This window comes from Grampus griseus (genome assembly GCF_964374135.1).
Source record: "Grampus griseus genome assembly, chromosome: 3".
In the NCBI taxonomy this organism is placed as follows: domain Eukaryota; kingdom Metazoa; phylum Chordata; class Mammalia; order Artiodactyla; family Delphinidae; genus Grampus; species Grampus griseus.
The window spans coordinates 63,002,154-63,023,799 of NC_139019.1; the positions used below are offsets into that span (position 1 = coordinate 63,002,154).

The window sequence follows — 21,646 nt, forward strand, 5'->3', positions numbered from 1 at the left end:
GCCAGGAGAAGACTGCTCCTTCCGGCTTCCAGGCCTGATTTTTCACTCCTTCTGGAGGCAGAAGTGATGTCTTACTGGCTCACTTGTATTTTCCCCTCTGTTTTGCTCCCCTCTGTTCTGTGTGTATGTTGGGCTAGGATTGGGCAAGGTGAGCACTGGGAAAGGGGGACCAGAGAGAGGAAGGGAACCATGTCTGCTCTCTCCCCTCCAGTGGTGCTGCTTCTGCAGAAGGTCAGGGAATCTCCCAGGCTGCAGGCTCCTGGGTTGTTGAGGCTGTTTCTAGACTCATTGTGACTGATGGGAGAATGCTGAGTTTTCTGAGCAGGTGCCTGTTGACCCTCTGGGGTAGTCTTACTGCTCTGAAGATAAAATAAGTATAGAAGCACTGAAGTAAGGAGTTTGCAATAAAAAAGAAAAATGAAAAAATGGAAGCCATAAGCAAAATGAAAATTATTGGATCAAGTATGAAGAATGGTAAATGTCAAAGCACTTGATAATTTTCTGCTAACAGACCTTGTGAAGATGGAAGTTTCCATAAGTCTTCTTTTCCTTTTTTTCCTCTTGCTCTTGTCGCAAGATCTGTGAGCATGAGGAATCTCATTTCAGTGCTGCACTGCAACACAAAGCAAGGCAGAAGTCTAGCGTGCCCTTAAATGACAGCATGAACACAATGGCAGGTTTGGCTGCCTGCAATAGCTGTTAAATTGCTACTCTCTAAACTTTTAAATTTATATGTGAAAAGCTTTCAATGCAATCATTTAATTATTCATTGAAAGTTTATATTCACAACATTAATGTGCAAGTGTTATACATAACGTACTCCACTAGGTACTATTTATAAAATTAAACTTAGCAATTCAGTTATGAAAATAAATCATGGCCCACATGGCCTGGAAGGCCTGCTAAAAGCAGGCAAGGGCCCATGAAAATATGTTTCCTTTGAATTACACAGAAATCCCAGGAGAGAAAGACCAAGGGTATTTGTTTTAAGCTGCTCTGTGTATTCTCTTAAACTGTTACTATGAGGAACAGAGGTTGTGGCCATAATGAAAATGAGGAGATCCTGAGTATATGTGTCTGTGACCTGGTTGAAGTCTGGTAGTCCAAGTGGTGTTTTCACTGGCCTGTAAAAACGCCAGGGATTTGCAAAACTATTCAAAAAAGTAAAGAAATAGACGTCTTAAAATATTGAATTAGTGCATATATTTGGGTTCATTTTCCCCCTCTTTTGTGTACCTTATGCCTCCAATTTCCAGCCATGCTGTTACTATTATAAATTCTCAACAATATTAAATAAAGAGGTAAAAAACTCTGTTGTATCCCATGTTTAAAATACCTCAAGAATTTCTACTCATGTCTGTTTTCTTTCTCCTCATACCACATTTACTTAAGTCTTACCAATACTTTGCTTCAGGAAACGTAGTAATGTACTACAGCCATAGAAAGGCCTTCTAACCAGTCTGTTCTGTCAGGTCTTACTAATTCTTCTCTCTCGGTAAGCAAGTGGCGGCGACCACGTGGGCACGAGAGAAGATCTCCTGACTCCTCAGGGCATCTGTCTATACCACAGACCCTGATGCCAACTGGCCCCCTCCAGCCATGGTCAAATGGGAAAGCAAATCTAGTCAGGGTTTAGAAGGGTGGGGAAGTCAACCTAGAAAGTCTAATGTATTTGGAGGAAGTCTTCAAAAACATCTTTAAAATTTCATAGTAGGGATTATTTTTTCTGGCAGTATTGCAACATAAACAGATATTCCTGGCTGGCTACTCCATGGGGCAGCACCAAGTTGGCATTTACACTTCACAGAAGAGGTATCTGAGGAAAGATGGTCCCAGTTACTTGTTATGAATCATATAGACTGACTGTAGCACACTCTGGGTTTATGTGTGGAATTCATTTTTTTCTTTTACTTTTTTGTATTACATAAGTAATGCATGTTTCTTGTAGAAAAATCAGGCAATGAAAATGAAGAAAAGGAAAAAACCACGTCGTCCAGCAATGACCGTATTAATATTTCCTTCTAATTTTCTGTATATGTGTATATAAGTCTATGTACATACCTACATAGTTTTTTCGGAATGAACCTGTACTGACTCATAACCTTTTTTTCACTCAACGTAATACTGGGAATGTCTTTTTGTGTAAGGTAGTGGATCTCCCATGAAGTCCTTACAAAGGCCTGTCCAGGCCTAGCATTCTTTTAGTCATGGAATAAACCACACTCAGTTTCAAATTCTAGTCCTGTCACTTACTGTGTCCTTGTGCAAGTTCCTTCGCTTATCTGAGCTTCCCTTTCCTCACCTGTAGTCATTCCAGTTTCATAGGGTTGCAGTGAGGAGAAATTAAGTGTTTACAGCAACGAAGGGCAGCACCCAGCCCTGTAGTAGTGCTCAGTAGATGTTTGCGAATTAGTGAATTCATGCCCTCAGGAGCTTACTTGGATGGGTTCTCCTTGCTCACTGTACTCATCATTATCTGAAATTATTCTGTTTATTTTCAAATTTACTACTTATCGTCTCTCTTCATGAGCACAAAACATTCTTAGCAACAGAGTGGTGGCCAATGCCTAGAAAAATGCCTGGCACACAGAATGTTGAAAATTTATGGTGCTGACTTACTTGCGTCTTTCCAATGACCCAGCCTTGCCATTGTCACCTGGAGGCTGTGCAGCACAGAATCACGCCCTTTCCCTTTATCTCATTATTCACTGACCCGTGCTTGGTTCTAGCCATCCTCCGTTACCTGAAGAATGATGGGAAGATTCATTTGGTGGTTTTCAACAACCTGCAGCTGGCCGACGGCAGGTGGCACAGGGTCCTCCTGAGACTGAACAATCTGCACCGGGGAGCTGGCTCTGTAGAGCTCTACGTGGACTGCTCGCAAGTGGATTCCATTCACAATCTCCCCAGAGCCTTTTCTGGCCTCGCCCAGAGTCCTGAGGCTGTTGAATTGAGGACTTTCCAGAGGAAGGCACAGGTAAGAACCCACAAACCATTCTCCAAACTGGAAAGATGAGTTTCTGAAGCTTCTGCTGAATGCAGAAGAGTGGGCTGAGGTCAAGAGTGGATCTAATTTTGGCTGCATGTTAGAAACACCCGTGGAACTTAAAAACCGACTGCTAGAGGGCCCACCCTCCAGACAAGTTAAATCAGAATCTATAGCGGTGGTGCCTCAGCATCAGTATTTTTAAAATACTGATTCTAATGTGAAGTCAAAATTGAGAGCTGCTCTTTTAGATGATAAGTGGAGACTTTGGCAATATAATTGTAAAGCAGGAAAGGAACAGCAAAAAGAATAGCAAACATTTTTAAACTTTCTTAGGGCAATAGGATGATCTACTTGTAATCTTTCTATAACGTTATTATATTTTTAATGAAAGTAAAAAAGAATGATTGGAAATTGCCAAGCACCAGGAACAACATTTTTCACAGGTCTCACTAGAGCATCCCTAACAAAAAGACCCTTATTGCCAACTTAATTCCATGAGGCCTTACAAATCACATCACTTCTGTCTTCCGTTTTATGCCCTGTTGATGGTATTTTTTTTCATCATATCATTGCACCTACTCTAGAAATTGCCACATATGCTTCTCTTAGAATTTTGCGCTAGGGGGACTTCCCTGGTGGCACAGTGGTTAAGAATCTGCCTGCCAATGCAGGAGACATGGGTTCGAGCCCTGGCCCGGGAAGATCCCATGTGCCACAACTACTGAGCCCACGTGCCACAACCACTGAAGCCCGTGCTCCTAGAGCCCGTGCTCCACAACAAGAGAAGCCACCACAATGAAAAGCCCATGCACCACAACGAAGAGTAGGCCCTGCTCGCCGCAACTAGAGAAAAGCCCATGTGCAGCAATGAAGACCCAATGCAGCCAAAAATAAATATAAAAAAAAAATAAATTTATTTAAAAAAAAAAGAATTTTGTGCTAGGAAATACTTTGTTTCCTATAAATAACTAGTAGTATTCTTTGTCTTTTCCAATTATTACTATAACTGCTCATCGTTCCAGAATTTCATCTGATACGGAAGTCAATCCCAAAATCAGTAACTACGTTCATCCACTGTGGCCCATTGTTTTATATATTGCAATCACTATTTTCCACTTCTATTTCATTATTATATGCTTTAACTAAACTATATGTGCTCTTACCAAGTTATTCTGAGCCCTTTGTGTAAAGAAGCAGGGTGTAAACAGTAATTTCCATTGTAACTAGGAATGCTGAGGAGTTTTAGATAATAATGTAAAGACTATGAATCAGAGACTAGAATTTGTGCTTGAAACAGGAAGCATTTTCAAGCAGAAGCTTCAAGAAAGCTAAAATCCAAGTTTAGAGAGAGGGAGAAAGAGTTGTATATATATTTAGTGTAGATTTATAGAGAGAGAAAAAAATTAATGGAGAGATATGCCAAACTTTATTTCTGAATCCCCAGAGTAGCCCAAATAGTCAGAATGACAGTCAGAAATTGTGTCACTGACATTTCAGAAATTAGTCTCCACCAAATAAGTCCATTTCTAAAAACCAAGGTCATCAGAAACAGATGGAATTTTTTGGAATTTTGTCCAAAAGTTCTACCTCCTTAGACTATCAACAAGGACCACAGTGCTCTGTCTTCATAGTCACCTTCTCAGTCAGTCAGTCAGTCAATTAGTCAGTCAGTAGGCACGTTCTAGGCATTAGGCCAAACAGTCATGGCTCTGCCTCCATAGAGCTTATGGTCTGATTCCAACAAAATACCTATTATGTAGCACGTGTCGCATACATCTTAACTTAGCTAAATGAAAAAGCAGAGTCCCTCTGAAAATCCTTAGCATGCTCATTTCTAAAATAAGAATGATGACTTTATGTTGCCACAGTTAACATAAACATTTTCTATCATACATATATAAAATAATGAGTACAGTAAAAGCTACAAAATTAAGGGGTGAGAAAATTGACTATGACTAACAATGAATGATGGATATAAACCAGTAGTGTGAAAATATACATCACAGAATATACAGTTTAATATCACTAATTATTAAAGAAATGTAAATCAAAATCACAATGAGGTATCACCTCCCACCAGTCAGAATGGCCATCATCAAAAGGTCTACAAATAATAAATGCTGGAGTGGGTGTGGAGAAAAGGGAACTCTCTTGTACTGTTGGTGGGAATGTAGATTGGTACAGCCACTATGGAGAACAGTATGGAGGTTCCTTAAAAAACTAAAAATAGAACTACCCTATGACCCAGCAATCCCACTACTGGGCATATACCCTGAGAAAACCATAATTCAAAAAGACACATGCACCCCAGTATTTATTGCAGCACTATTTACAATAGTCAGGTCATGGAAGCAACCTAAATATCCATCAACAGAGGAACGGATAAAGAACATGTGGTACGTATATACGATGGAATATAACTCAGCCATAAAAAGGAACGAAACTGGGTCATTTGTAGAGACCTGGATGGACCTAGAGAGTGTCATACAGAGTGAAGTAAGTCAGAAAGAGAAAAACAAATACCGTATATTAACATATATTTGTGGAATCTAGAAAAATGGTACAGATGAACCTGTTTGTAAGGCAGAAATAGACACAGATGTAGAGAAAAAATGTATGGACACCAAGAGGGGAAAGGCGGGGTGGGATGAATTGGGAGATAGGGATTGACATATATACACTAATATGTATAAAATAGATAACTAATGAGAACCTGCTGTATAGCACAAGGAACTCTACTCAGTGCTCTGTGGTGACCTAAATGGGAAGGAAATCCAAAAAAGAGGGTGTATGTGTATACGTATAGCTGATTCACTTCGCTGTACAGCAGAAACTAACACAACATTGTAAATCAACTATACCCCAATAAAAAAGAAAGAAAAAGAATATACACACACAAAAAAGAATATACCGTTTATTCATCTTCATAATCCAAGGAAACCGGAGACTTTGCTAAAACCTGGATCCCAGGCACCCTAAGAACAACAGTGTTTAAAATTGGGGTCAATGTCTTATTCATTACAGTCTAAACTCCATAAACAGACAACTCTTAAGAGGCTCCTGCCACAAAAGAGCTTGTTTACCATGAAGGAAAACTGCCTTTTCTCTTCTCCTAGTCACCTTCATGAGCCCTCAGACCATGCTGGACTCCAGCACTCTCCTAAGCTACTGGTTTCTTCCATATTTGCTACAGTCAAAAGGATAGGGCTGGCAGGCTTCAGGAAAAAATGCAAACCCACAAAATTATGGAAAGTGTCAGAGTCCAGGTATTCAGGCCTACTGTGTTATGAAAATCGTGTGCGTCTGCAAGCTCACTGGCTTTTGAATGACATCAGCAATGTATGGTGTGAATCCGATCTCTTCCAGGACTCCTTGGAAGAGCTGAAGTTGGCGGTGAGAGGCTCGCTGTTCCAGGTGGCCAGCCTGCAAGACTGCTTCCTGCAGCAGAGCGAGCCGCTGGCTGCCACAAGCACAGGTGTGGGCTCTTGGGCAGTTTGCACACCTCCATCAACACAAACCCCCAGGCCCCCGGCTGGACTGGGTCCCATCCCAGAAAGGTGGGCTGTGGGCAGAGCAGCCCTACAGGATCATGTACCTACAGAGATGAGGCTCTTGTGCCAAGTCCAGGGCAAGGAACGTTTTCATTGCACTTTTATTAGTATAATTCATAGGAATTTGATGTAACCAGCCCAGTGGCATCATTATCGTTATGTTGTAGATGAATTAAATGAGTTTGACCCTAAACTAAATTCCTGTATCTTAGGTTCTTTGTCTTGATGGTCTCTGGGAAATCATTTGTTTTTGAGTCACTGTAGAAATCGCTGTCACTGACCGAACGCGCCTTATCTTCTGCTGTTCCTACAGGAGACTTCAATCGGCAGTTCTTGGGGCAGATGTCACAACTAAACCAGCTACTGGGAGAGGTGAAGGATCTTCTGAGACAGCAGGTAACAAGTAGGACATACCATCAGAGAAGGCCCAGTCTTATCAGAGAAGCTCTGTGTTGGAGTTAATGGATCTGCAGTCCTGCAGAGGCAGGGAGGGGACCTGGAGCCTGAGCCCAAGTGGCCCCGTGCGGCCCGCTGCCCTGGGGCTCTGAAAATGGGGGACCAGCCTGTGATAAACACACCAGGGCTCCATGCAGAGTGGGAACTACCAAGAGCTCCTTTAACACTCCTTTAAGTACTGCTTAATAGTTTGCTACTCATGGATTCTTTCACTCCTGGATTATACATCAGGAACTCCTTTTCCAACTTTTTTTTTCTCCCTTCCCATTTCTAAAGGTCAAGGAAACATCATTTTTGCGAAACACCATAGCTGAATGCCAGGCTTGCGGTAAGTGCTTTTCTAGTAACTGGTGCATTCTGAGTTGGACCAGCAAATGCCAACTGATGATGGGCCTGGGTGGGTGAGGCTCCACTGGCGCTGGTTTCTGGAGGTTTGGCACAGAGGCAGAGGGAAGGGAAAAGAAGTTCACTGCGAAACTAAGCTTGATTCTGTATCAGCTCTGTTTTCTTGGTGGTTTATAAGCCTGTGGATGATGGTTTTCCTCTAGGTCCTCTCAGCTTTCAGTCTCCAACTCCCAACACCGTGGTGCCCCCCGTGCTCCCAGCATCCCTGATACCCCCAGTGCGCCGGTGCGATTCCAACCCGTGTTTCCGTGGCGTCCGATGTACCAACACCAGAGATGGCTTTCACTGTGGGCCCTGCCCTGAGGGCTACACAGGAAATGGGATCACCTGTTCTGACGTTGATGAGGTAAAAGTTCAACTAGATAGGATGGGGCTCCCTCAGTATCTTGTACATCCGACAGCTTATGGAAAAAGAAGCCATGTGGATGACTAAGGGATGACTTGGGTTGTCCTCCAGGCTACATAAAAAGTACTCCCTCAGGGGCTTCCCTGGTGGCGCAGTGGTTGAGAGTCCGCCTGCTGATGCAGGGGACACGGGTTCGTGCCCCGGTCTGGGAGGATCCCACATGCCGTGGAGCAGCTGGGCCCGTGAGCCATGGCCGCTGAGCCTGCGCGTCCGGAGCCTGTGCTCCGCAGCGGGAGAGGCCACAACAGTGAGAGGCCCGCGTACCAAAAAAAAAAAAAAAAGTACTCCCTCAGGAATTCTTAGAGATCTGTGATGGTGGAAGGAGGAGGCATGACACGCAGTTGTGGCCGTGATCATTGCGTCTCCCCTCCGTGGTTCCCACTCTTCCAGTCTGTGTTACTACAATGCTGAGATTTCAGCCTTCAACTCTATCATTGATTCTTTCTCTTAAGCAGTCTCTGTGACAATTGTGATTTTTCCACACATTTGCAAACATGGGAGGGGAAAGATCTGGGTAAGAGTATATTTCAGGGGTTGCAACTGATTGCTCAGGCTTCCTAAAACAGAGGAGCAGACAGGAATCTCAAACCAATAAGACCTTTTGAAGAGGCCCCATTATCTGTGAGTAACCAAAAGTGCCCAGAGATGGAGCCAGAAGGACATACAGCAAATACGGGCTGTTTGGCCAGCTGGCAAAGCCCTGAAGGACCATTGTTAGCCAGTCACTGGTCCAGTCCCAAAACAGTGTTCGCAGTGGGTAGCAAGGCTGCCCCCATGTGCCTTTGGCCAGAGGAAGGCTGGAAGGAGCTTTCACACACATGCATCCTGCAGGCTTGTGGTAGCTGATGACCTCCCCAGGTAGTAAGCAATTAAGATGGTCTTTAGTCATCCCTCCACTGGAAGAACATCTGCATATGTTTCACAGAACTGCATCTGGTTTTTATCTGTGAGCTGGAATTTTCCTCCTTTTGAAAGGGCAGGAAGTGGTCATGTTTTTTACATTAGTTGAACTGGTTAAAAACGAAACAAAACAAAATCAGAATGAACCTCCTAGACTGTGAGAGCCTAGGAACAGTCATGGACTTGGTAGGGCACAAAGGCAGGCACAGACCCTGATGAATCACATCTTACTCAAGAAACAACAACTGCCCTGGTTTTGTCTTCTCAAGGTCTTTTTCTTTGAGTAGTTGGTTCCTTTGGACTCAACTAATAGCTAGCTGACAAGTGGTCCAGGAGCACTGTCCTCTCACAGAGGTTTTAAAACTCCAAGTTAGAGTATCAGGGAATTTGCGCTGGGAGGTAGACTGGTTAACATTAAGGACTCTTTCCACTTGGCTGTGCGTGATTCTGTAATATAGCAAAAGCCCACTACAAGGAAACCTCCAGACCATGTGGGTCAGGGATTCTGTGAGTAACTATGAAATTGGAAGCCTTTATTGCCTTTGATCATGTCGAGCACCAAAAAATGATAGTTAAATGAATCCCCAAGTCTGCACAAATAGATGAATGGAAGTTTGAGGGTGTTTTCTCCATGCGGCTAAAGAGTGAATTTTTCTTTCTCTCTAGTGCAAATACCATCCCTGCTACCCAGGCGTGCGCTGTGTGAACTTGGCTCCTGGCTTCAGATGTGACACCTGCCCGGTGGGCTTCACAGGGTCCACGGTGCAGGGTGTTGGGATCAATTTTGCCAAGACAAACAAGCAGGTGGGCTGAAGTTGTGGCCTTTTAATCTCTAATTACCAACAGAAAACCTTTGGTTGGTTCCCACCTCTTTCCATATGACCCTTTACCTCCCGGAGCGGCCAAGGGTGTGCAGAATGTCCTCATGCACTGCGGGCACATTAGGAAGTTTTCCAACTCATTTCATCAAGGCTAGTGAGGAGGAAGCTAGTCAGCTGGGATAATCGAGTAGCACTAGGAAAGCAGTGAAGGGGGTAATCCTGGATATGTGACATGTTTCAGCCTTATTTTGTTGGTAGCCTTTTGAACATTTTGTCCCACCAAATAACTTAAGAACTGGGGAAACAAATAAAAGCTTTGAAAAATTAGGTCACTTTCATAGAGTCATTGTTGCTGATCAGAAGCTGTTTTAGAGATGAGAGGATTTCAAGAGTAGAAATAATCCCCTGAGGAAACCTGCCTTTCTTCTTATATAAGCCGTAAATTGCTATAGAGCACTCAAGCACTTTGTGACAGTCTCCGTTTATTTCCAAATGTTCTACTATATCCTGACCATTATTTAACTGACTGACCGTGAAATTCTTTTTGATGTTTTCAGCCCCTAAAAATGGTTGGTCTATAAATATATTTTACTACCTTACGGAAATTATTAGCTTTAAAGAAGGGCAGAGGTTCATTATTTCCTAGCAGCCTATCAAAGGATTCTAGAGGGCATCATTTTTTAGTCTAGAAAAAGGAGCCAAGCTCGACACACACGAATGACAAGCCATTGGAGTAATGACCTAAGTTTTTCTTCCTCTTCTCTAAAGACAGAATCGCCAAGACTAAGCTAAGGAAAATAGACAAAAAGAAACAGAAGGTGCTTTATGTAAGCTAGGAAGGAGCCCTTCCAGTGGATTTCCAGAATATGGCAGAATGAACTCAGGTCAAAGGGAACCAACTTGCTGAAATTAAACAACAAATTTTAATGCATGACCAATATCAAAAGAAATAAGAGGAAATGTGCAGGTTCGAGAAACAAAGAGGGAACTCAGAGGCAGAGCTGTGGGTGGAAACTGATGTCACAGCAGCTCATGGGAGGTGGGAGATGGTTTTAGGTCCTCCAAGTGGGAAACTGGGGTTCAAGCACTGTGTGGGTATAGCAGATGTAGTCTTGAACCTTTAGAAAGACCTAATACCCCTGAAAAAAGCCAGAAGTCTTAGAGAGCTACCCTACTTATTACAAGGAGATGAGAAAACTTTCTTAGCCCCCAAAAATCAACAGGAAGCTTGATGTCAGCTTTGGGACATGGTTGACAGAAATGACAGTTGCCCACAACAAATCAAAGCTCCAAGCTTATAAAACACATAGTCATGAGCTCCAAACCTATGTTACACATAGAATGCAGAAACAGGAGCCCCAAAATTGACATCAAAACCAGCCCTAGAGCAGTAAAATCCCCAGGACCCTGGCTAATATCACTTTGTGAAGAGACTCCAAAACTCAGGGCAAGTGGGACACCCTCAAGCAAAAGCAGGGCCACTAAGGATATATTCTGATCACCAGCCTACCTGAAATTGCACGTCCTCGCTTCACACAAAGATGTCAAAACAAAGCAAAATGTATTTGTCTTTCTACTTAAACAGTGTCCCTTTAAACTTCTCTGCACTAGGTCTGCACTGACATCGATGAGTGTCGAAGTGGAGCGTGTGTTCTCAATTCTATCTGTGTTAACACTTTGGTGAGTATTTTTCATGGCTCTTGTTATCGAAGACTAGTTATTAAAACAAGTATGTGTACGTAAATCATAACCCCAAAACACATGGAGAACATATGGGCATAATATATTTGACTTGCAAGTGAGGATAAAATTTGTGCTGAAAAACAGTTTTTAATGTAAGAGTAATTTATAAGTAATTTTCTATATAAGAATGATTTTATATGGGAATTCCCTTGTGGTCCAGTGGTTAGGACTCTGTGCTGTCACTGACGAGGGCTGGGGTTCAATCCCTGGTCGGGGAACTAAGATCCTGCAAGCTGTGTGGCATGGCCAAAAAATTAATAATAATTTTATAAATGCCAAATTTGTTCTATATCTTCTCTCAAAGTTGCAGTGTTGGGCTTTGGGGTTATTTTCTTTTTTTTATACAGCAGTTCTCATTAGTCATCACTTTTATACACATCAGTGTATACATGTCAATCCCAATCTCCCAGTTCATCACACCACCACCACCCCCTGCCATGGCTTTCCCCCCTTGGTGTCCATACGTTTCTTCTCTACATCTGTGTATCTATTTCTGCCCTGCAAACCAGTTCATCTGTACCATTTTTCTAGGTTCCACATACATGCGTTAATGTACGATATTTGTGTTTATATTTCTGACTTACTTCACTCTGTATGACAGTCTGCAGGTCCATCCACGTCTCAAACAAATGACCCAATTTCGTTCCTTTCTATGGCTGAGTAATATTCCATTGTATATGTGTGCCACATCTTTATCCATTCGTCTGTCAGTGGGCATTTAGGTTGTTTCCATGACCTGGCTATTGTAAACAGCGCTGCTATGAACATTGGGGTGCATGTGTCTTTTGGAATTATGGTTTTCTCTGGGTATATGCCCAGTAGTGGGATTGCTGTATCCCACTAAAAACTAAAAAAATTCTATTTTTAGTTTTTTAAGGAACCTCCATACTGTTCTCCATAGTGGCTGTATCAATTTACATTCCCACCAACAGTGCAAGAAGGTTCCCTTTTCTCCACACCCTCTCCAGCATTTGTTGTTTGTAGATTGTCTGATGATGCCCATTCTAACTGGTGTGAGATGATACCTCATTGTAGTTTTGATTTGCATTTCTCTAATAATTAGTGATGTTGAGCAGCTTTTCATGTGCTTCTTGGCCATCTGTATGTCTTCTTTGGAGAAATGTCTATTTAGGTCTTCTGCCAATTTTTGGATTGGGTTGCTTGTTTTTTTCATATTGAGCTGCATGAGCTATTTATATATTTTGGAGATTAATCCTTTGTCCATTGATTCGTTTGCAAATATTTTCTCTCATTCTGAGGGTTGTCTTTTCGTCTTGTTTATGGTTTCCTTTGCTGTGCAAAAGCTTTTAAGTTTCATTAGTTCCCATTTGTTTATTTTTGTTTTTATTTCCATTACTCTAGGAGGTGGATCAAAAAAGATCTTGCTGTGATTTATGTCAAAGAGTGTTCTTCCTATGTTTTCCTCTAAGAGTTTTATAGTGTCCAGTCTTACATTTAGATCTCTAATCCATTTTGAGTTTATTTTTGTGTGTGGTGTTGGGGAGTGTTCTAATGTCATTCTTTTACATGTAGCTGTCCAGTTTTCCCAGCAGCACTTACTGAAGAGACTCTCTTTTCTCCATTGTATATCCTTGCCTCCTTTGTCATAGATTAGTTGACCATAGGTGCGTGCCTTTATCTCTGGACTTTCTATCTTGTTCCATTGATCTATGTTTCTGTTATTGTGCCAGTACCATATTGTCTTATTAGTGTAGATTTATATTATACTCTGAAGTCAGGGAGTCTGATTCCTCCAGCTCCGTTTTTTTCCCTCAAGACTGCTTTGGCTATTCGGGGTCTTTTTTGTCTCCATACAAATTTTAAGATGATTTGTTCTAGTTCTGTAAGAAAGACCATTGGTAATTTGATAGGGATTGCACTGAATCTGTAGATTGCTTTGGGTAGTGTAGTCATTTTCACAACATTGATTCTTCCACTCCAAGAACATGGTGTATCCATCTGTTGGTATCATCTTTAATTTCTTTCATCAGTGTCTTAGAGTTTTCTGCATACAGGTGTTTTGTCTCCCTAGGTAGGTTTATTCCTAGGTATTTTATTCTTTTTGTTGCAATGGTAAATGGGAGTGTTTCCTTAATTTCTCTTTCAGATTTTTCATCATTAGTGTATAGGAATGCAAGAGATTTCTGTGCATTAATTTTGTATCCGGCAACTTTACCAAATTCATTGATTAGCTCTAGTAGTTTTCTGGTGGCATCTTTAGGATTCTCTATGTATAGTATCATGTCATCTGCAAACAGTGAAGTTTTACTTCTTCTTTTCCAATTTGTATTCCTTTTATTTCTTTTTCTTCTCTGATTGCTGTGGCTAGGACTTCCAAAACTATGTTGAATAATAGTGGCAAGAGTGGACATCCTTGTCTTTTTCCTGATCTTAGAGGAAGTGCTTTCAGTTTTTCACTATTGAGAATGATGTTTGCTGTGGGTTTGTCATATGTGGCCTTTATTATGTTGAGGTAGGTTCCCTCTATGCCCACTTTCTGGAGAGTTTTTAATCATAAATGGGTGTTGAATTTTGTCCTAAGCTTTTTCTGCATATATTGAGATGATCATATGGTTTTTATTCTTCAGTTTGTTAATATGCTGTATCACATTGATTGATTTGCGTATATTGAAGAATCCTTGCATCCCTGGGATAAATCCCACTTGGTCATTGGGTATGATCCTTTTAATGTGTTGTTGGATTCTGTTTGCTAGTATTTTGTTGAGGATTTTTGCATCTATATTCATCAGTGATATTGGTCTATAATTTTATTTTTTTGTAGTATCTTTGTCTGGTTTTGGTATGTCTGGTTTTGTGTGATGGTGGCCTCACAGAGTGAGTTTGGGAGTGTTCCTTCCTCTGCAATATTTTGGAAGAGTTTGAGAAGGATGGGTTTAGCTCTTCTCTAAATGTTTGATAGAATTCACCTGTGAAGCCATCTGGTCCTGGACTTTTGTTTGTTGGAAGATTTTTAATCACAGTTTCAATTTCATTGCTTGTGATTGGTCTGTTCATATTTTCTATTTCTTCCTGGTTCAGTCTTGGAAGGTTATACCTTTCTACGAATGTGTCCATTTCTTCCAGATTGTCCATTTTATTGGCATACAGTTGCTTGTAGTAGTCTCTTAGGATGCTTTGTGTTTCTGCGGTGTCTGTTGTAACTCTTCTTTTTCATTTCTAATTTTATTGATTTGAGTCCTCTCCCTCTTTTTCTTGATGAGTCTGGCTAATGGTTTATCAATTTTGTTTATCTTCTCAAAGAACCAGCTTTTAGTTTTATTGATCTTTGCTATCATTTCCTTCATTTTCATTTATTTCTGATCTGATCTTTACTATTTCTTTCCTTCTGCTAACTTTGGGTTTTGTTTGTTCTTCTTTCTCTAGTTCCTTTAGGTGTAAGGTTAGATTGTTTATTTGAGATTTTTCTTGTTTCTTGAGGTAGGCTTGTATAGCCATAAACTTCCCTCTTAGAACTGCTTTTGCTGCAACCCATAGGTTTTGGATCGTCGTGTTTTCATTGTCATTTGTCTCTAGGTGTTTTTTGATTTCCTCTTTGATTTCTTCAGTGATCTCTTGGTTATTTAGTAACATATTGTTTAGCCTCCATGTTTTTGTGGTTTTTACATTTTTTCCCCTGTAATGATTTCTAATCTCAACGTTGTGGTCAGAAAAGATGCTTGATATGATTTCAATTTTCTTAAGTTTACTGAGGCTTGATTAGTGACCCAAGATGTGATCTATCCTGGAGAATGTTCCATGCGCACTTGAGAAGAAAGTGTAATCTGCTGTTTTGGGATGGAATGTCCTATAAATATCAATTAAATCTATCTGGTCTATTGTGTCATTTAAAGTTTGTGTTTCCTTATTTATTTTCATTTTGGATGATCTGTCCATTGGTGTAAGTGAGGTGTTAATGTCCCCCACTATTATTGTGTTGCTGTCAATTTCTTCTTTTATAGCTGTTAGCAGTTGCCTTATGTATTGAGGTGCTCCTATGCTGGGTGCATGTATATTTATAATTGTTATATCTTCTTCTTGGATTGATCCCCTGATCATTATGTAGTGTCCTTCCTTGTCTCTTGTAACATTGTTTATTTTAAAGTCTATTTTATCTGATATGAGTATTGCTACTCCAGCTTTCTTTTGATTTCCATTTGCATGGAATATCTTTTTCCATGCCCTCACTTTCAGTCTGAATGTGTCCCTAGGTTTTAAGTGGGTGTCTTGTAGACAGCATATAGATGGGTCTTGTTTTTGTATCCGTTCGGAAAGCCTGTGTCTTTTGGTTGGAGTGTTTAATCCATTCACGTTTAGGGTAGTTATCAATATATATGTTCCTATGACCATTTTCTTAATTGTTTTGGGTTTGTTTTTGTAGGTCCTTTTCTTCTTTTGTGTTTCCCACTTAGAGAAGTTCCTTTAGCATTTGTTGTAGAGCTGGTTTGGTGGCACTGAATTCTCTTAGCTTTTGCTTGTCTGTAAAGCTTTGATTTCTCCATCGAATCTGAATGAGATCCTTGCTGGGTAGAGTAATCTTGGTTGTAGGTTCTTCCCTTCATCACTTTAAGTATATCATGCCACTCTCTTCTGGCTTGTAGAGTTTCTGCTGAGAAATCAGCTGTTAACCTTATGGGAGCTCCCTTGTGTGTTATTTGTTGTTTTTCTCTTGCTGCTTTTAATAATTTTTCTTTGTCTTTAATTTTTGCCTATTTGATTACTATATGTCTCGGTGTGTTTCTCCTTGGATTTATCCTGTATTGGACTCTCTGCGCTTCCTGGACTTGGGTGGCTATTTCCTTTCCCATGTTAGGGAAGTTTTCGACTATAATCTCTTCAAATATTTTCTCTGGTCCTTTCTCTCTCTCTTCTCCTTCTGGGACCCCTATAATGCGAATGTTGTTGCATTTAATGTTGTCCCAGAGGTCTCTTCAACCTCCCAGAGGTTGTCTTCATTTCTTTTCATTCTTTTTTCTTTCTTCTGTTCCACAGCAGTGAATTCCACCATTCTGTCTTACAGGTCACTTGTCTGTTCTTCTGCCTTGGTTACTCTGCTATTGATTCCTTCTAGTGTAGTTTTCATTTCAGTTATTGTATTGTTCATCTCTGTTTGTTTGTTCTTTAATTCTTCTAGGTCTTTGTTAAACATTTCTTGCATCTTCTCGATCTTTGCCTCCATTCTTTTCCCGAGGTCCTGGATCATCTTCACTATCATTACTCTGAATTCTTTTTCTGGAAGGTTGCCTATCTCCACTTCATTTAGTTGTTTTTCTGGGGTTTTATCTTGTTCCTTCATCTGGTACATAGCCCTCTGCCTTTTCATCTTGTCTATCTTTCTGTGAATGTGGTTTTTGTTCCACAAGCTGCAGGATTGTAGTTCTTCTTGCTTCTGCTGTCTGCCCTCTGGTGGATGAGGCTATCTCAGAGGCTTATGCAAGTTTCCTGATCAGTGTTGGGCTTTTGAATTAATGTTTATTGAATAAAATATTATCATTCTAGTATTTTTTAAATAGGAAGAGCTTTTTAGTTTGTATTAATAGTTCAGTATTCCAAAATATGCATTTTACTCGTGACAACACAATTCCCAAATGGTATTCATTATTTTCATAGGACTTCTCGAAAGACATTTGTATTAAATTAAAATGCCTAACGCTTAGTGGGTTGAATTTTTTTTTTAACATCTTTATTGGGGTATAATTGCTTTACAATGGTGTGTTAGTTTCTGCTTTATAACAAAGTGAATCAGTTATACATATACATATGTTCCCATATCTCTTCCCTCTTGCGTCTCCCTCCCTCCCACCCTCCCTATCCCACCCCTCCAGGCGGTCACAAAGCACCGAGCTGATTCCCTGTGCTATGTGGCTGCTTCCCACTAGCTATCTACCTTACGTTTTGTAGTGTATATATGTCCATGCCTCTCTCTCGCTTTGTCACAGCTCACCCTTCCCCCTCCCCATATCCTCAAGTTTGTTCTCTAGTAGGTTTGTGTCTTTATTCCTGTCTTACCCCTAGGTTCTTCATGACATTTTTTTTTCTTAAATTCCATATATATGTGTTAGCATATGGTATTTGTATTTCTCTTTCTGACTTACTTCACTCTGTATGACAGACTCTAGGTCTATCCACCTCATTACAAATAGCTCAATTTCATTTCTTTTTATGGCTGAATAATATTCCATTTGGGTTGAAATTTTAACTAATCAGATTTGGCTTTTATTCCTGAAAGTTCCTGTTGACTCTTTCCAAGGTGATAGGTGTAGCACAGTAGACTGTCAATGAAGGAACTATTGGCTCCAGGTATGACTGCTTCTCATTTACTGTATGTTCCTGGGAAAGGTTTTTAATCTCTAGGTCCCTAGCTTCCTTATATGTCAAAGCATTTTATAAATATCAAGTCACTTATTTTAATCCTCACAACAAACCTGTCAATAGGCACTATTATTATCCCCATTTTACAGTTGAAGAAACTGAGGCACAGGAAAGTTAAATAATTAGGCGAAGGCCACACATCTCATAAGACATCCAGTCTGGCTGCAGAGCCCTGTTCTTATCCACAGTGCTGTCTAGGAATATACTGGGACTTATTAGCTTTTTAGCTTCTTAGCTTTTTACCGGGACAAAGCTAGTCTGCAGAAATGGATTTGGGAGACACTGACATGAATGTAATAACTAAAGTCATTCAGGGAGAGGAAAAGTAGACAGTGGAACTGTCTACAAAATAGAACTCTAGAAAACCTCAAAAATGAAGGAGTAGGCAAAGGAAAAAGAGCAGAGAAACAAAGAAAAGGAAAGAACTGACCAAAGGGAGTCTTCCAATGAGGCTGACAGATCAAGAAAGATCATTGGAGAGAATTCCCTGGCGGTCCAGTGGTTAGGATTCTCCCAGGGCCTGAGTTCAATCCCTGGTTGGGGAACTAAGATCCCACAAGCCCTGCAGTGTGGGCAAAATAAAATAATAATACTTGGAAAGCATCTTTTGGATTCAGTGAGTCACGGGTTGTGAGTGACCAAAATCATTGAATTGTGTAGTTTATGTGGATGTCTTTCATGATATGTAAAGTCTATCTCAGTAAAAAAGAAAAAAAAAGAAGTCAAGCTTGTCCCGGAAGCGCCACCGCAATGGAGCTGACAGCTCACTTGCCAGGTTGCTTTCACAGCACCCCACCTCATCAAGAATTCTCAGCGCAAGGCCGACGACATTTCTCTGTTCCTTTGTCACTTGATTGTTTAAAAAAAAAAAAGCCAAATGAACATTAAAAACAATTTTCTCATTTGCTTTTTTACCAAACTGTGTTCTTCATCCCCAGAGTAAATTTTCTCACTCCACCTCCCAGGACTTCACTGGAGTTTTCAGCCCTTTCCTCCTTGCCCTCCACAGTGGAGCCGGCAAGTCAAAGTGGCTCACTGGCCAGCCTTCTCCCTTCGATTGTGTTCCTTCATGTCTCCATGGCCTGCTGTGGCTTCCAGTCTGGTAGTGTCTCCCCCAATACTCACACAGTGTTAGAAGACATACACATAAGCAGAGGCAGGCATGGGGCTCGCTTCATCCTGGCATCATCGAGTACATGTAAAAATAGACACAAGCGCCGTACCTTTGCTCACAGGTCTGAGGCCCTGGCTCACCGTCTTGCTCTGCTCCTTACAGGGATCTTATCGCTGTGGGCCTTGTAAACCAGGGTACATTGGTGATCAGACGAGGGGATGCAAAATGGAAAGAAACTGCAGGAATCCAGAACTGAACCCTTGCAGCGTGAACGCACAGTGCATTGAAGAGAGGCAGGGGGATGTGACATGCGTGGTAAGTTGTTTGCTACTTGCTTTATCATTTTCCCCCTTCCATTTGAAACACCATGCCTCTCCAGTTTCTACTTGCTTCAGGGTAAAAGTACTCAAGAATGAAAACAATTCCATCAAAGGAAACAAAGGATGTAGTAATAACAGAGTCAGCTGAGTTTGTGGGGAGCAATCTGAAGTCCACCTGACCATCAGCCACCCTCTTTCTCTCCCTCTTGGCCGTGGGTCGGCACCATCCCCTTGGGCACCTCGGTGGTGGAGCCCCAGCTCCCAGCCACCCCCTCTGGAAGGCCCAAGAAGTGAGCAGCCGGAGCGGAAGGAGCCTCCTTCCCTCCCTTCCGACTGCTGCCCTTCCTTACTGTCCTCACCCTGAGGGCATCCAGTTTCAAAATCTGGCCTCATACTCCAGGAGGTGAGCCACAGTGGAGGGGTGGTGGGCTGCTCTTATAAACCCTGGGAGGAAACCTCCCATCTTCCGCAGCACCCTCTGTTCTCTGTGTCCACCTCGGCCGGGTTCAGGAGTAGCTCAGTGGGTGCTCACTCTCCTTCCCATGCGGTTCCCCACCCGGGAGCCAGCCTGGGGAGGAGGAGGTGGGTAGAGGGCAGGGCAGTTGCAGCCTTGCAAGGGTCTCCCACCAGGCAGGTGTGTAGTGGGCCCTTGGCGAGGAATGAGGTTCATGCCTGCCATCCATCCTGCCCTGGAGTCCTGGGGGATTCTAGGTGCTGCTCAATCAGCCGTCTTCAGCCACTCACCTCCCCAGGGAGCCAGGCCCTTTAGAGTTGGGGGCTCATAGGTTCATGGCGATCACCCTGAGCGGCAGGATGGACCCTGGGAGACTTTTTCTCTCTTCTTTATACCTCAAACTCAGACTCCCTTACCTTCATGTTCTCAGAATTTTCTACAATGGGCATATCACTTTCAAATAGGAAAAATGAGAAGAATCAAAACTAAGTTAGAGAAATAACTGTAATGGCACCAGCTCTCTCCATCAACACAGATAATTTGTAACAAGATACTGATGAAGGAATGGGCTGGGTTCAAGGGGTTCCTCTAATTCCTGTTGATGGGGCATGTTTATTCCCATTGAGAGGCAAGCGTGTATCTATGTTTAAATCCTCATTTTCTGTGAACAAATTAACGATTCCCCTGGGATGGTGGGTGATGAGGCTCTTCATGTGTTTTGTTTTTTTTCCCTTAATGTGTTTTTGAATTTGTGGTGAGGCACAATGACAGATGGTAAAGGATTAATACACTTGGTGTGACTACTAAAATAATTTAATCTGCCAGAAAATGGCTCATTAAAAACAACCTTGTTCCTAGAGGAAATCTTTTCTTCATTAAAATGAGTCAAGGACCATACCCCACGGCTGAGCTCTCCAGGCCCTCTGAAGGCCCTGCTGAAGCAATTGAACAGAAATAGGGGTAGTTACTGGGAGGGGTGTCTTTGGATTCTGCCTTCCACATCTCTGGTTGCAGAAGCGGGGTGCACACGATTAAGAACAGCCAGGCTGCAGCTTAGGGAGTCGCTGGTCTTAAATCACGTTATTTTGATTAATGAGGGCAGGAAATTTAACATTTACTCATGTAAAGTTTCTTTTTCCTTGGCCCTGTTCCCCCGGCTCTTACCTGCCCCTGCCTTGCTGGTTCCCTGTCATTTTCCAGGCCCCCTTGTCTCCTGTTCCTTCTGCGGTTCTGCCTGCCCCTCCTCGGGCACCTATCCTGCTCCTGAGCTGAGCTCCCAGGTACCACCTCATACCCAGGACACCTCTTATAGAAGGATTTCCTTTCTCTTGGGTTTATCATTCATCCTTTAGCCAGGCCAACTATATGGAATATCAGAGGGAGAACTCAAAGTGCATGTTAACCAAATACATGTGGCAGAAAACATTGAACTGGGACAGTCTTGAGTTCAAGTCCCAGCTCTGAGACCTTGGGCAAGGGACTTAGCCACTCTGAGCTGAGTCGACTCTTTTGTAAAATGGGATAGTGATGACCTTGCAGCATCATTGTAAGGACTGGAGATAATGCTTATAGAGTCCGGTATAGAATAACTGTTATTTTAATGCCTCTTCTGCTGACAATGAAGGCTTGCTCTCAGCAGCTGGTGGTGGCACGGAACTTGGGTAGACTTTTCCAGAAACGTAGAGAACATGCAGACCCAGCACTACCCCTGTGGGAATCTTCACCTGTTAAAAGATATGAGTGGAGGTAAAGCACTTTGGAAGGTTCCTGCTGTGGTAGAAATTGATCTAGAAGACCATTAGGTTCAGAGACACGACTGTGGCTCCAGAATGCTAAGGAAGGTGCCACAGCGGCCGCTCCACCCTGTGTGCATTCATTCACATTGGGAGAAGAAACTGGATAGTCACATGGAGAACATTTTGACGATAATTCAAAAGTACAAATACCCTTTGAACCAAGAATTTCATGCTAAGAAGCCAGTACATGTGCAGAATGATAAACGTCCTCAAATTCTTTGTGGCAGCATTGTTTGCGACAGAAAAAGGTTTTAACGACTTGACACCGACCAGTAGGGGACTGGTTGAATTCATTGAGGTGCATGCATTCCACTTTATGTAT

General features: G+C 41.9%; 1 protein-coding gene across 1 annotated transcript in view; it reads left to right on the plus strand.

Moving 5' to 3' along the window:
- The window catches only part of THBS4 (thrombospondin 4), a 50,017-nt gene that overhangs the window by 14,325 nt on the left and 14,046 nt on the right, over positions 1-21,646 (plus strand). Inside the window, exons 3-10 of the mRNA XM_082650980.1 lie at positions 2,730-2,977; positions 6,356-6,464; positions 6,854-6,936; positions 7,273-7,324; positions 7,545-7,747; positions 9,374-9,511; positions 11,140-11,208; positions 18,917-19,069. Of these exons, the coding sequence (XP_082507106.1) occupies positions 2,730-2,977; positions 6,356-6,464; positions 6,854-6,936; positions 7,273-7,324; positions 7,545-7,747; positions 9,374-9,511; positions 11,140-11,208; positions 18,917-19,069 (1,055 nt within the window). The remainder of the gene's footprint in view (positions 1-2,729; positions 2,978-6,355; positions 6,465-6,853; positions 6,937-7,272; positions 7,325-7,544; positions 7,748-9,373; positions 9,512-11,139; positions 11,209-18,916; positions 19,070-21,646) is intronic.